The sequence below is a fragment of the Nyctereutes procyonoides genome, unplaced genomic scaffold, assembly GCF_905146905.1.
Source record: "Nyctereutes procyonoides isolate TBG_1078 unplaced genomic scaffold, NYPRO_anot_genome, whole genome shotgun sequence".
In the NCBI taxonomy this organism is placed as follows: domain Eukaryota; kingdom Metazoa; phylum Chordata; class Mammalia; order Carnivora; family Canidae; genus Nyctereutes; species Nyctereutes procyonoides.
In genome coordinates, this window is record NW_026575043.1 from 22,091,262 (window position 1) to 22,104,429 (window position 13,168).

The 13,168-nt window shown below is 43.7% G+C and overlaps 1 protein-coding gene across 8 annotated transcripts in view; it reads right to left on the reverse strand.

Annotated features, from left to right (window-relative positions):
- Positions 1-9,974, reverse strand: part of PRPF4B (pre-mRNA processing factor 4B) — a 37,932-nt gene extending 27,958 nt beyond the window's left edge. For all 8 annotated transcript variants that reach the window (XR_008664091.1, XR_008664089.1, XR_008664087.1 and 5 more), the window contains exons 1-2: positions 9,777-9,974; positions 658-1,860 (exon numbers count right to left, since the gene is read on the reverse strand). Coding sequence is in view for 1 of the 8 variants with exons in the window: in XM_055322619.1 (XP_055178594.1) it covers positions 658-1,860; positions 9,777-9,913 (1,340 nt within the window). In the remaining 7 variants the exon portion in view is untranslated. The remainder of the gene's footprint in view (positions 1-657; positions 1,861-9,776) is intronic.
- Between the last annotated feature and the right edge of the window lie 3,194 nt (positions 9,975-13,168).

Genomic DNA, 13,168 nt, shown 5'->3' on the forward strand with positions numbered 1-13,168 from the left:
TTACTATTATTGGTAAAAAAATAAATAAAAATCATTTCTTAACACACTATTCTTCTTCCTAAACTTAAGACTTAAACAATGAGATTTATGTAACATAATTAGTAATAGAAAAAGATGTCCACATTTGCTTTAAATTTATTTTGGGTGCAAAAAAGATTTGGTAGTCCCAATTTATATTAGAATTCAAAATCATGCCAACTCAAAAGAATGGACACATCATAATCCTTAAATTGATACCTCCTTTTTTTTAAAGTTAAAAATTTCAGCTTATACTGTAATAATCCTTGCTCTAGAAATTCCCCTCACTTCCCATAAATGGGTATACATAGATTCATCAGCCAAATCACTTGGATTTAAAGGAGTGTTTCTGTATATCTGATACTAATAACCTGAAAAAAAAAAAACAAAAAAAAAACAACATACTGATTCTGTTACCAAGTCCAATATTTGTAAATCCCTTGGTCAAGTTTCTCATTGAAAAAAGTACAAATATTAATATAGTTAGTGGATAGGATCTACCTAAAACCATAAAACTCTACTTAACACCGTTAAGATTGATTATACTACCTCATTTCTTCTTGTCCACAAGTTCTAGTTTCTTCTTTTTAAAATATGGTGCATTGGTAAAAAATCACTAACATTCTAAAAACAAGTTACCTTGGAGAAGAAAGTCGTCTCCTTTCTGGTTCTCTTCGTTTTCTTTCCAAGGATCGGCTCTTGGCTCTTCTCCCAGGAGACAGAGTTCGGGAAGGTGATTTGCTCTGCTTAGACCTTCTATCATTTACAAGTGGAGATCTACTTCTTCTTGATTTATCCCGTTGTTTTGGAGACAAACTTCTTCTTTTAGGACTTCGACCAGGTCTTCTACTGGGTGACCGATTTTCTTTCCCAGAAGAAGCGTCTTTAGAGGGAGATTTAATTGGCTTCTTTTCTTTATCTGTGTCAGATCGTTTTGATTTTCTCTCTTTGGATCGTGATCTTCTGTCTTTGGATTTACCTCTTAAGTCAACTGGGGATCTGGATTTTTTGCCTCGATCACGACTTCTACTTTCATTTATAATTGGGGATTTTTTTCTATCTTTTGATCTACTTTTATCTTCAATTTTAACTTTGTCATCAGGAGGAGACCTGGCCTTCCCAATTTTCTCTTGAGATCGCCTTCTAAGGGTAGGAGATTTTGATTTTCTTGCTTGATCTTGAGACTTACTTCTCTTGGATGGACTTTTAGACTTTTTCCTCTCCTTTGACTTGCTCCTAGTTGTCTTCTCTTTAACTATTTCAACACCACCCTTACTTTTCTTTTTATCAGACCTATGTCTAGTCCGTTCTTTGGATCTGCTTTTACTTCGCTTTTTTGTACTATTTTTATTGTCCATAAGTTCAAGTTTACCCCCCTTTGTACTTGAAGATCTAGTACTAGACCTATTTCCATTTCTTGCTTTTTCATGAATTTCCCCCTCTTCTTCAGAGCCAGACTCATAACCTTGCAATATGAGTCCCATCCCAGACTGGACCTTTCCTTCCATTAACTCATTATCAAGTTCAGCTTTAATCAAGGCTCTCTGTTTTTCCAAGTCTTCCAGCAAAGCTAAATCATCAAGTTTAGTTCTTTTAGCTGGAGACATACCTTCTTTGTCAGAAGCATCAATAACTTCTTTTCTTTTGTGTTTCTTATGTTTATGCTTATGTTTATGTTTTTTATCCTTGTCTTCTTCTGAGGAATGTTTATGTTTCTTATGTTTACTTCTGTGTTTATGTTTCTTTTTTTTGTGACGACTGTGCTTATTTTGAGACTGGTCTTCTGATACTTCTCCATTTTCTTCATTTACACTCTTTTCGGAATTATCAGCATCTTCCATCCTATAAATGTATCAAACACATTTCAAAATTATATCATTTATCAAGTGTTTAGTCGCAACAAAATAATAAAATACATCTCAGTGTAATACATGAAGTTTGTCATTGAAATATCTTCAGAGCAGCTTCAGACATTTTATTAAAAAGACATATGGCAAAAAAAGACTTAATGATTTAACTTTGTTTCTAATAGTTGAACTCAAATACATAGATTACATACATAGAGAGATTAAAATAATCTTTAATAGAAAAAATAAAAAAATCAGTACAGTGAAATGTTAATATTGATTTTAATAGTCATTCAGTTATTTGTTTTTAAATCATAATTCCCCACACATATTTAACACCAAAGACACCCCTCCCCATTTTCTTTTTCCGTAAAACATACTGCAATATGTTGGGAGACTACTCTCTTTCTTCACTTTAGGTTGAGAAGTATACTTTTTCTTTCTAAAATCTTTACAGCCAATATTCAGCTATACGCAAAACAAGCACTCTTATCAGTGTGCACTAGTGGCTGGTTGTTGAGCGTAACATACCCCCAAGGGTTAAAACTTCAAAGTGAGCTGGCCAAGGAGTTAAGACACTCAGCCTGTGGTGGCCACTGAGCAATCATGTGGTACCAGATTCAATCACATCAAAGGGTCTCCTGCAAGTCAACAACAGTCCAATGTCAGCAAAAGCCTGTGGTTCAACTAGTATTTGTTCACTGTGCTAATCTCTTTAAATTTCAAATGAAAGATTAGTTTCCCAAAATATGCTCATATTGATAGGTACCATGCAAATAATAATAATAAAAGTAATTACATCAGAGGGGTAGCTTTTGCTTAAATGTTTGGGCTATGCTGAAATAGTTTATGATTCTAAATTATTTTGCTAAATCCTTACTGTTTATTAATCCCAGGTTAAAGGCTACAACAGCATTATTTAACCCTCTCCTTTAAAATCACTCCATACTAAATCATCACATTCCAGAATATGGGACTAACTCCAGATTTTAAATCATCTGGATGCAGACCATCACACTATTATTGGAGGAGGATATGGATTATTTTGTCAATGTCCTTCAAATTATGTACTCCTGTACTTTTAGTAAATTTATTATTTGTTCTTATTTTAAGAACTAAGGAATTCATTTTTTCCCCCCGAGAGTAAGCAGGGTAGAGGTGGGTGAGGAGGAGCAGAAGGAGAGGGAGAGAGAAAAATCTTAAGTAGGTTCCACACTCAGCATGGAGCCGGATGCAGGGCTCAATCTCTTGATCCTGAGATCATAACCTGAGCTGAAATCAAGGGTCAGATGCTTAACTGACAAGAGCCACACAAGGGCCCCAGAATCAATTTCTTCTAATATGTATATACATATACGTGTGTGTGTGTGTGTGTGTGTGTGTGTGTGTATAAAATCACTATAACACTTAAGGCATTAAGAAAGGAAGCAGGAAAACAAAGATGTACAAGACCAGTATCTACCACCTTCAAGGAAACTACAGTCCAGTGGAAAAGAAAGTCACATGAAACACTGGAAGAATGCAATGATAAAGACCCAAATAAGGGCATTACGGAACACTGAAGATCACCTAGAATCATTCAGAAAATGGTCAAGGAGATCAAAGAAAAACCCAAGCTATTTGTTAGGAAGGGACTCTGAGAGGAGAGAAGGAATGTTTATTGAGAAGGTATGTAGATTATAAAGACTAATACTGTCCTAGAGAATGAGTAAGAAATTAACCCGAAGGGAAAAGAATACTTTACCTAGGAAATAAAGGTGACAAAAGGCACAGTTATAAATAGCACACTATAAGCAGATCAGTGTTGCCAGGGATTAAACTTCTGAAGAAACTGGTCTAATGGTTACGATCTCAAATAGACCTAATCCAGGAGATAAAAAGATATTAAACAAGATTCTGGAAGTCAGTAGTTGAGACAGACTTTGAGGTTCACTGGGATCAGAGGCCCAGGATTAGGTTGCTGAATAGGTGGTCTGTAAGGATACTGCCATTAGGCAGGAACAGGAAGAGAGTCTGGTCCTCCAGCCAGGTTTGTCTTCAGTAAACCTGGAAGGGTTGGAGGGGGGGGGGGGGGACACCAGAGGTACTTGCAAAGTTGTTAGTTGACAACAATGAGGGGTGTGGAGAACATGAAGAACACACAACTACTACCACAAGGCAAGAACTTTGGTACTGTGGACTGTGAGAAAGAAGTACTCAAGAAAGCTGCAGAGAAGGCTGTATCTTCTGGTTCAGAGATTTTGGCTTGGACTGACTTCTCTCTAATGGGGTACAAAGAAGACAATAAATATAGCAGGGTTCTCTGGATCATCAAACCTTCTCAAAGAGCTAGAAAAAGTGTGGTATCTTTATGTGGGAAAAAAAAACTCAATATGGTTCTATTATTGAGGGGAGAAGGGGAAATCACAGATTTAAGAAGATACAAAGACCTTTTTAAAAAAAAATTTTATTTGAGAGAGAGGGAGAACATGAGCAGGGGAAAGGGCAGAAGGGGGGAGAGAGAGGATCCTTAAGCGGTTGTGCGTAACACGGAGACTGAAATGGGGCTCATTCCAGGACCCTGAGATCCCGACCTGAGCTAAAACTAAGAGTCAGACGTTTAACTGAATGAACCACCCAGGGGTCCTGATACAAAGACATTTTCAACTTTGTTCTTTATACAGTTATATCGTCATATAGGTAACCACATCCCTTCCCCTTGGCATCTCCCATCGCACGACCTAAAAAAGTGGTGGTATGTATCTTTTTTCCTGAAACTTAATTTACAGGGGAAAAAGTATGAGAAAAACTAAATGAAGCTAATTCAATATATGGAGAACCTGTTTAAAGGCTGAGATTGATTTTCAGGTATATAAAACCTCAGTGGCCAAAGTACACAATTCTAGTCAATAAGCTAAAGGTCAAACTACCTAAAGATCCTCTAATGTGTCTTCAGGAACCAGTCTCCAGAGCCAGACTGCATGGATTCAAATCCTGGGTCCAATACCTACTACTTATGTGGCCTTAGGCAAATTTTAAGATCTGTCTGGTCTGCAGGCACTTCATCTACAAAATGGAGAAAACAGCACCTACTTCAAAGCAAGCTGTGAGGACTGCATGGGTTAACGCGTCATTAAGGCTCATAACAGTGCCAAGCACAAACTAAGCGCCCCCAAAGTAAGAGATTATTCTTCCTCAGAGACTGGATAAGTAAATTTACTTGCCATGACACTATGGAGCCGTCAGGGCTGATACTAGAATGTTACTTTAAGCAATATGGTCAAAGAGCAAGGATTAAGTCAAGCTACATTGTTCAAATGCTGTTTCCAACATAACACACCTAGCGTCAGTTTAGGCAAGTTACTCCTCCGGGCCTCAGTTTTCTCAACTGTACATATTAGGGAAATAATAGCATTGATAAATCAGAGGCTTGTTGTAGCAGTAAGTTCATGTATAAAATGCTACCAAAGTATTAAAAAAACACCGTATTCAGGACAGAGAAGACGAAGTTTCAAGGAAGTTTAAGGGTCTTCTTGCCTTTGGTCAAACACACATCAAGATACTGAGAAGGCTAGTATTTCATTACTTGGAAGATGCTTTTAAATGTCTGACCATCTCACTACTCTGTGTGAAACTTGATTATTACTTCCTATCATATTCAGAGTAAAAACCAAATTGTTCACAAGGCCCCAAACTATCTGCCCAACCTCCCCTACTACTTTCCTCCCACACTCACTGTGCTTCAGCCACACCACTTTCCCTAACAATAGGTAAATTCCTACCGCAGGGCCTTGATAACTCATACTTGCTGTTTCTCCACCTGCAATGCTTTCCCCACACATACGCATTGCTGTTCCTTTGCCTAGCCTCAGGTCTGTGCTCAAATTACTTTCTCAATTTTTTCCCCACCGATTCCTTTTAATAATAATCCTCACCCTACCACACACGTATCCCCTTTCTCTGCTTATTTTTTCCTCTGAAGTAACTGCCACCACCTAATTCTTGTCTCTCCCTGTAACATACGCCCTACGAGAGATGAATCTTAATCTATTTAGTTCACTGCTCAATCCCTACGGTAGTAAACTATCTAACCTAGAGTAAGCAGGTACTCAGTAAGCAATCTGTTATGTCAAAGAAATGATTTGTACTGGCTAACACATAAAAATTGTATTCATTAGACTATACGGCTGGGGATCCCTGGGTGGCGCAGCGGTTTGGCGCCTGCCTTTGGCCCAGGGCGCGATCCTGGAGACCCGGGATCGAATCCCAGGTCGGGCTCCTGGTGCATGGAGCCTGCTTCTCCCTCTGCCTGTGTCTCTGCATCTCTCTCTCTCTGTGACTATCATAAAGAAATAAAAAAAAAAAATTAAAAAAAAATATAGACTATACGGCTGGGCTTATACTGGCTATACTACACTCATCTCTTGTCAGGAAATATTTTGCTTTTGCTCAGTTATATCTCCAATGCCTCACAGTGAATATACATATCTGGTGAATGCAACATCCCCAAATGATTTAACTATCTCCCTCCCCAAGAAAAGTCTATTCTTTGAATCCTTTCTAATGCTTCCTACAATTTACAAGTCTTTAAGGCGCTGCAAATCAAAATCCTTAAGAGTTTACCAACAGAAGTAATTTTCTTCAAAAGCAAATCTAGCTTCTAAAACTTCTGAGAATCCAAAGCTACATCATGGTGCCCAGTGCCACTCAAGAGTTATTTCCATGAGTGTCTCTAGTTTCTAATGTAACTTAATCTAAGAAATAAGGACTACATTACTGATGTAGACACTGTAAGGACTTAGGGCCTATTAGTTTAATCTTAATAATTTTAGACTTCTTTTACACTAGGGTTAGCTCACCCTCCTCAATGCAAATTCCATAGGAAATACCAATTGAAGTCAGCAATCAGGAAAACCTGAACTCAATGAGTCAAAGGCATAGAACAAGCTTGTGCTAAGGCAGCTAATTTAGGTTCATCAACAACTTTCCTCTAAAATTTTAGGAAGAGGTACCCTTATTAAGAAACTTGATAGTCTTCTTGCATAGTTCATATTTATAATAAATACAGGTATTTAAGTTCCATATACGTAAACTTACATTTTAGCAGTTACATTTTGCAATTTAACACTTGCAATTTACACATTCAGCAGGTCTACGTTTAAACTAACGTGGTCTACAACAGGTTTGTTATAAAACAGGACTTACTGAGAATTGAGCAGTATCCTTCAAATCACATTATTTGGAAACGAAGCTGATCTGAAGTGCAGACTATATGTAAGTGTTAACAGTATTTCTATCACTTATTTTGTTAAATGTAACAGTTTCATCCTTCAATGGTCTCTGGGCATCTGGCACAATGAAACAACTTTAAAGACTAATTACCAACCACTAATGTTATTTTAACTTCTCTTTGAAATTTTTAAAAAAGGATACTCTTAATGACATCTTATTTGGGAGGCATTCAATGTATGCTTTGGAAACAGAGAATGGTGAGCAAAGTGAATGCCATTACTTCTTTACAAAGAAAGTAATTAAGCCCGTTTCTCTGACAACTTCAACTACTTTAATGCAGAATTAACGTAGATGTAAAAATAAGAATGGATCTGAAGGATCCAGTCTTAAAATGAACTCCTCCACCCCTCCTTTTCCAAATCGGGTGTGGAAAATTAAGCTTCAAAGAATTAGAACTGTCACATCAAAAAGATGGACCTTTCTAGAACACTGTAAGTCAATAAGAAGGATTTCAAACCATAAAGGCTATGTTTAAAAGGAGCCACAATGGGGGATCCCTGGGTGGCGCAGTGGTTTGGCGCCTGCCTTTGGCCCAGGGCGCCATCCTGGAGACCCGGGATCGAGTCCCACGTCGGGCTCCCGGTGCATGGAGCCAGCTTGTGTCTCTGCCTCTGTCTCTCTCTTTGTGTGACTATCATAAATAAATTAAAAAAAAAAAAAAAAAAGGAGCCACAATGTACAGTGGGTGACTTACACAGTACAATAGTTAGGAGCAAGGCTCCTGTATTAAGACTACCTGGGTTTAAATCCTGGGCCTGCCACTTAGCGTGACCTTGGGCAAGTTAACTTAATTTCTCTATGCTTCAGTTTAATCATTTGAAAAATACAGGAAATAACAGTATCTACCTCCAGAGGATCGTTATAAGGATAAGATATTTGCTCAGTGCTCTGAACAGTATCTGATACTTACTTGGTAAGTGCAAATAAGCAAATGCAGATAAAAATTTAAATGTTTAAAACCATCAAGAGGCTGAGTTAAGAGGATGGACAAAAGTAAAAGCCATTAAAAAAGCCTTCGGGAACTTAAGAAACTTTTTGTTTCTCTCCAAATGTTCCACTCCGAATACAGTTCGTTCGGCTGTAACCTACTCCCGTGGCCTCCAAAGAACGGTTTAGACGCTATATTCCAGCATTCACTTAGGAGCAGCACACACACAGCACTTGCTTTCATACCAAATTCATTTTCTTTGTCAAACATTTTCAAATAGGTGAGAAAATACTCCATTTATACCAAGAGTTCTGTGGGGGAGGGGAGGTGGAGTTAAGGACTATTTCAGGGGCATCCACACTGCACGAGTATAAATAAGTGTTCATTATGAAGTCTCGTATTTGATTATGCATGTAAAGCGACAAAAGCGCTCCTGAAAAATGAATCTGAACTGTACCTGAAATCAAATAAACGGACACGGGGCTACAGAACTTTGAAGCGACTGCTAGAAATAACAGCTGCACGACATTTGTACCGCACTGGCAGAGGCACAGAAGCCGCGCCACTCTGTCAACTCGATGAGAAACAAAAAGAGGTGAAGTCTAGTAGAAACTTCACAATCCGCCTGCTCTCTTCTAAGTCAAGTTGGGAAGAAACGGGGCCGCCTCCAAAAACCATTAATGAAAAGACTCAGCGTGATTCTCTGAGTAAAGCAAATGATTAAGGAGTCCAGAACTGAATGCACAGCAGTGCAATGCCGGGGAGCCCGTGGCAACAATTTCTCCTCTCCGTCCCCTAGTTGCTGGGAGACCACAGCCACCTCTTATCCTAAAACGAATTTAAAAGACAAACAGGTAATGCTAATTAATGCACAAAAACAGTCGCGGCGTGAATGGTCTTGGAATCCACTCTCTCTTCCGGGGGTGGGGGTTGGGGGGGTTCTTGCGTGAGCCTTCCCAACACGAACCGGAACGTAGAATAACTGCTCTCGAGCAAAGAATCGAGACTCTGCGGCATTATGCAAGTGACGGGCCCAACTTGGCCCGCAAAGATTCTCGCGTTAGCTTTGATCACAGACCTAGAGCGCTGGCGGTTTGGAAGCAGCTGGGACCTGTTCCCCTCGGGCTCCCAAAGAAGCGCTGCAACCCGAGGCCAGAAAACGTCAGGCCTCAAAAACCAAGAACTTGATCCCGGTCCGCCTCAAGTTTGCAAGTTGGCCCGTCGGCTGCCAACGGGCGGAGGGGGGAACGGAAGCCCCACGGGGCAAGGCTGGCCCCGGCTCCCCGGCTGCCCTTCTCCTCCCTGCAGCGTGGACGACCACAGGGCCCCGCGCGCACAGCCTCGGGGCTCGCTCTCTGCAGCCGCCGCCGCCGCCGCCTGCAGCCCGGGAGCTCCGCTCGGCCCCCGGGGGGGGGGGGGGGCACGAAGGCGCGACCGCACAGAGGCGGCAGCCGCCTGGCGCCCGGGACCTGTAGAGGCCGCTCGCGCGTACGCCTCCCGGGGCAACGACGCGCGGCAGGCCGCGGCCGCCTCCGAGCCAACAGCCGCGGCCTCCGGGGCCCGCCCGCCCCACCGCGTACCGCGCGGGGAAACGCAAACTTTGCTTCTCGCCGCGAGGCCTCAACTTTCCCGCCCGCCCGCCCGCGCAGGTCCGCGCCGCTTCCCGCTCGGCGGCCCCGGCCTGCCGCCCCGCGCGCCCGCAGACTACTTACTCTGGCTGTTCCCGCAGCGACAGGGTCTCCGCGGCGGCCATCTTGAACTTCCTGACTCCTCGGCGGCGGCGGCGGCGGCTTCCCGGGCGGCGGAGGCTGGCGGAGGTGGAGGAAGAGGGAGCGGCGCCGTCGCGCATGTGCTAACCGCGGAGGGGACCGTGGAGCTCGGAGTCCGCTCTAAGAATCCGGATAGAGAAGTGCATCCGGGGACAGGGCGCACGAGCGCCGTGACGCAACTTCCGGGGCGGGCCCTGGGGCGAGGGGGCGGGGCGAGGGGCGTGGCTGCGCGCGGAGGGCCCCGCGGCACCTGCTAAGGGTTTAGGGGCGCGTGCCCCAGGTCTCCCCCCGCGGCCCGGTGTCGGCGCCGGGAGGGGCGGCGGGCTCGGGGCTCCGAGAACGGCTTCCATCGCGCGGCCAAGTTGAGCGAATTCTCAATCCAGGGCAAACGGGGTGATCTCGCTCCTGGCACGCAGGAGCGTGGGACGCACCGTAAATGCCTTTTTACCGGCTGGTGGCAGGAAAGAGGAGAAAGAAAAGTCCTTTTTAATGAAGGGGCATCAAGGAAAAGCCTGCGGCGAGACGTTCTGAGAATACTGGGAAGTTAGGACTGAGTCTACGACGCAAATGTTTTTTTAGACTGTGGGATTATGATGGATACATTTATTTGAAACTTTTGTACTTCCTTTCAGCCTTTGCTTAATTTAAATGGAACCGATTCAGGAGTCGTTAGGGTTTGCTGGTTCGGTGATATGTTTGGTCCCAAACACTATGCGATTTTCTTTTTCTATAATAATGAATTCTACGGTAATGGGGCCAAATATTTTTCTGAGAAAAGTTATTGACTTTTACCACCACGCAGGTTTCTTTATTCGTTTTCTTTCTCTCAAAAATGCCTTTCTTTATTCTGTGGAACCCGAAATCAGGGTGACGATCGTTTTCCTTCTAGAAATCAGTTGAGTTTGGTTTAACCATAGAAATCTGACATCAACTGAGGGGGGCACTTGATGGGATGAGCACTGGGTGTTATGCTATATGTTGGCAAACTGAACTCCAATAAAGAAAGAAAAAGAAAGAGAAAGAAAGAAAGAAAGAAAAAAAGAAAGAAAGAGAAAGAAAGAAGAAAGAGAAAGAAGAAAGAGAAAAGAAAGAAAGAAAGAAAGAAAGAAAGAAAGAAAGAAAGAAAGAAAGAAAGAAAGAAAGAACAGCAGGGGGAAAAAAAATCTGACCTCAGAATATCTGGGCTTGTTAATACATGCATCTTGGCTTTCCGAGGCAAAGATTTGCAAATATTCTTACAGAATGAGTCCGCCATGGGCTTTATCCTAAACTTTTACATTGTGAAGCGCTTTTCCTTCGTGGACTCTGTTAATACAATACACTAATCCTTGGATAATTACGGATTTTTGTAGATTCCCTCTCCTTCCCGACTCCGCTGTAGCACTTCTTCATGCGGTCCTTAATTATATTGTTTTCTTGGTGAAGTCTTTTTCTTCTTAACAATGAGATTCAGATATAATAAACTGGAAGACTTTTCTCATGGGATAAAGTTTTCAGAAATATGTTAAGGATGTCTTATTTCTTCAACCATGTCTCTGTTTAAGAACTAATGGTGTGGGACACCTGGGTGGCTCGGCAGTTGGGTGCCTGCCTTTGGCTCAGGGCCTGATCCTGGAGACACGGGATTGAGTCCTGCGTCGGGCTCCCTGCATGGAGCCTACTTCTCCCTCTGCCTGGGTCTCTGCCTCTCTGTGGGACTCTCATGAATAAATAAGATCTTAAAAAAAAAAAAAAAGAACTAATGGTGTATAGGTTGGAACTTCAGAGTTCTGATTGTTTTCTGCCTTGGGATTTTCATCCCTATGTATCTTTTCAAAAATAGTATGAATTGAGTCATATTTATGGTTTATTATATTCTCTGCCCCACCCACCATGAAGGCAAGGCCATGTGTCATTATATCCAGACTGGCTGAAGTGTCATTAAAATAACAAATTATTTAGGGGGATCCCTGGGTGGCTCAGCGGTTGACCACCTGCCTTCGGCCCAGGGTGTGACCCCGGGGTCCCAGGATCGAGTACCGAATCAGGCTCCCCTGCTTCTCTCTCTGCCTCTCTCTCTCTCTCTTTGTGTCTCTCATGAGTAAATAAAATAAAAAAAAAATAAAATGGACAAACACAGACATAGTGTAGGTATGTGCAAACCCGTAACATTTATTCTTGGAAATAAGAGCAAACCTGCAAGAGATCTCCTCTTGGATATAAAGTCTTGGAAAAATAAGAGCAAACCTGCAAGAGATCTCCTCTTGGATATAAAGTAGAATATCCGTTAAGGCGAAGGAAGTCCGGCACACCTGGCAACAGCAGGTAAAAGGTAACGTACTTACGAGGACTCAGTTCCGACGTGCCAAGCCCGGGTACAGGAGGAAACCTAACCCCCACGCCTGCGCGCGTTCCCACCCTGCTGCTTCCCCCAGGATCGTCGTTTGTCTAGACTCTACTTACGGAGCCGCCCCCCCCCCCCCCCCCCCCCGCACAGCTCGTGGATGCCCAAAAGGGTTTTGGGTCCAAGATCCTGGAAAGAGCGCCGGATGGGCATCCACACGCATCTTGGTTTCCCGGGTCCAAAGGCTGTAGTCTCTTCCGTACCGCTGAGGACTGCAGAGCTTACAGGCAAGTCTCAGCTTCCTCTACCATAGTGTTACCTCCTTTGTCCTCTCTGCTCTATGATCCTAAAAAAAAAAAAAAAAAAAAAATATTTTTGTTTATTCATCAGCGACACAGAGAGACAGACACAGGCAGAGGGAGAAGCAGGCTCCGTGCAGGGAGGCCCAAGAGGGACCGGATCCCAGGACCCCGGGGTCACGCCCTGGGCCCAAGGCTGGCGCTAACCACTGAGCCACCCGGTGGAGGGAGGGGGCGGGGCCTGATTCTGAACAATTTAGCTGAATCCTTTACGCGTTTCCGACCAGTTGGCTCTCCCTTGCACGGTTCCCGCCCCACCGGCCGCGCCAGGCGGACCTGTCGGGGATTCACCCAAAACTGTCGTAGTATGTATGTATGCATGTATGCATGTATGTATGTATTTATTTTGCAAGAGCGGGGTTTGGTTTGGGCGGCGTTGCACGAGGGCAAGCATCGCGGACCGCCGGATAGTCCGGCGAACGTTCACTCCGGGACCAACGGAAGCCCCAGTTCGGCCTCGTCGCTCTCCGCACCCGAGCCCGGGCCCGCCAGGCGCCGCCCGCACTCGCCGCGGGAAGGCCCCGGAGGCTCGGCCCCCGCGCGCATGCGCGTCCCGGCCCACCGCCGTCCGCCCGCGCGCCCAGGGCGGCGTGTGCCTGCGTGCGTGCGTGCGTGCGTGCGTGCGTGGAAGGGGTGGGCGTGCCCCAGGCTCC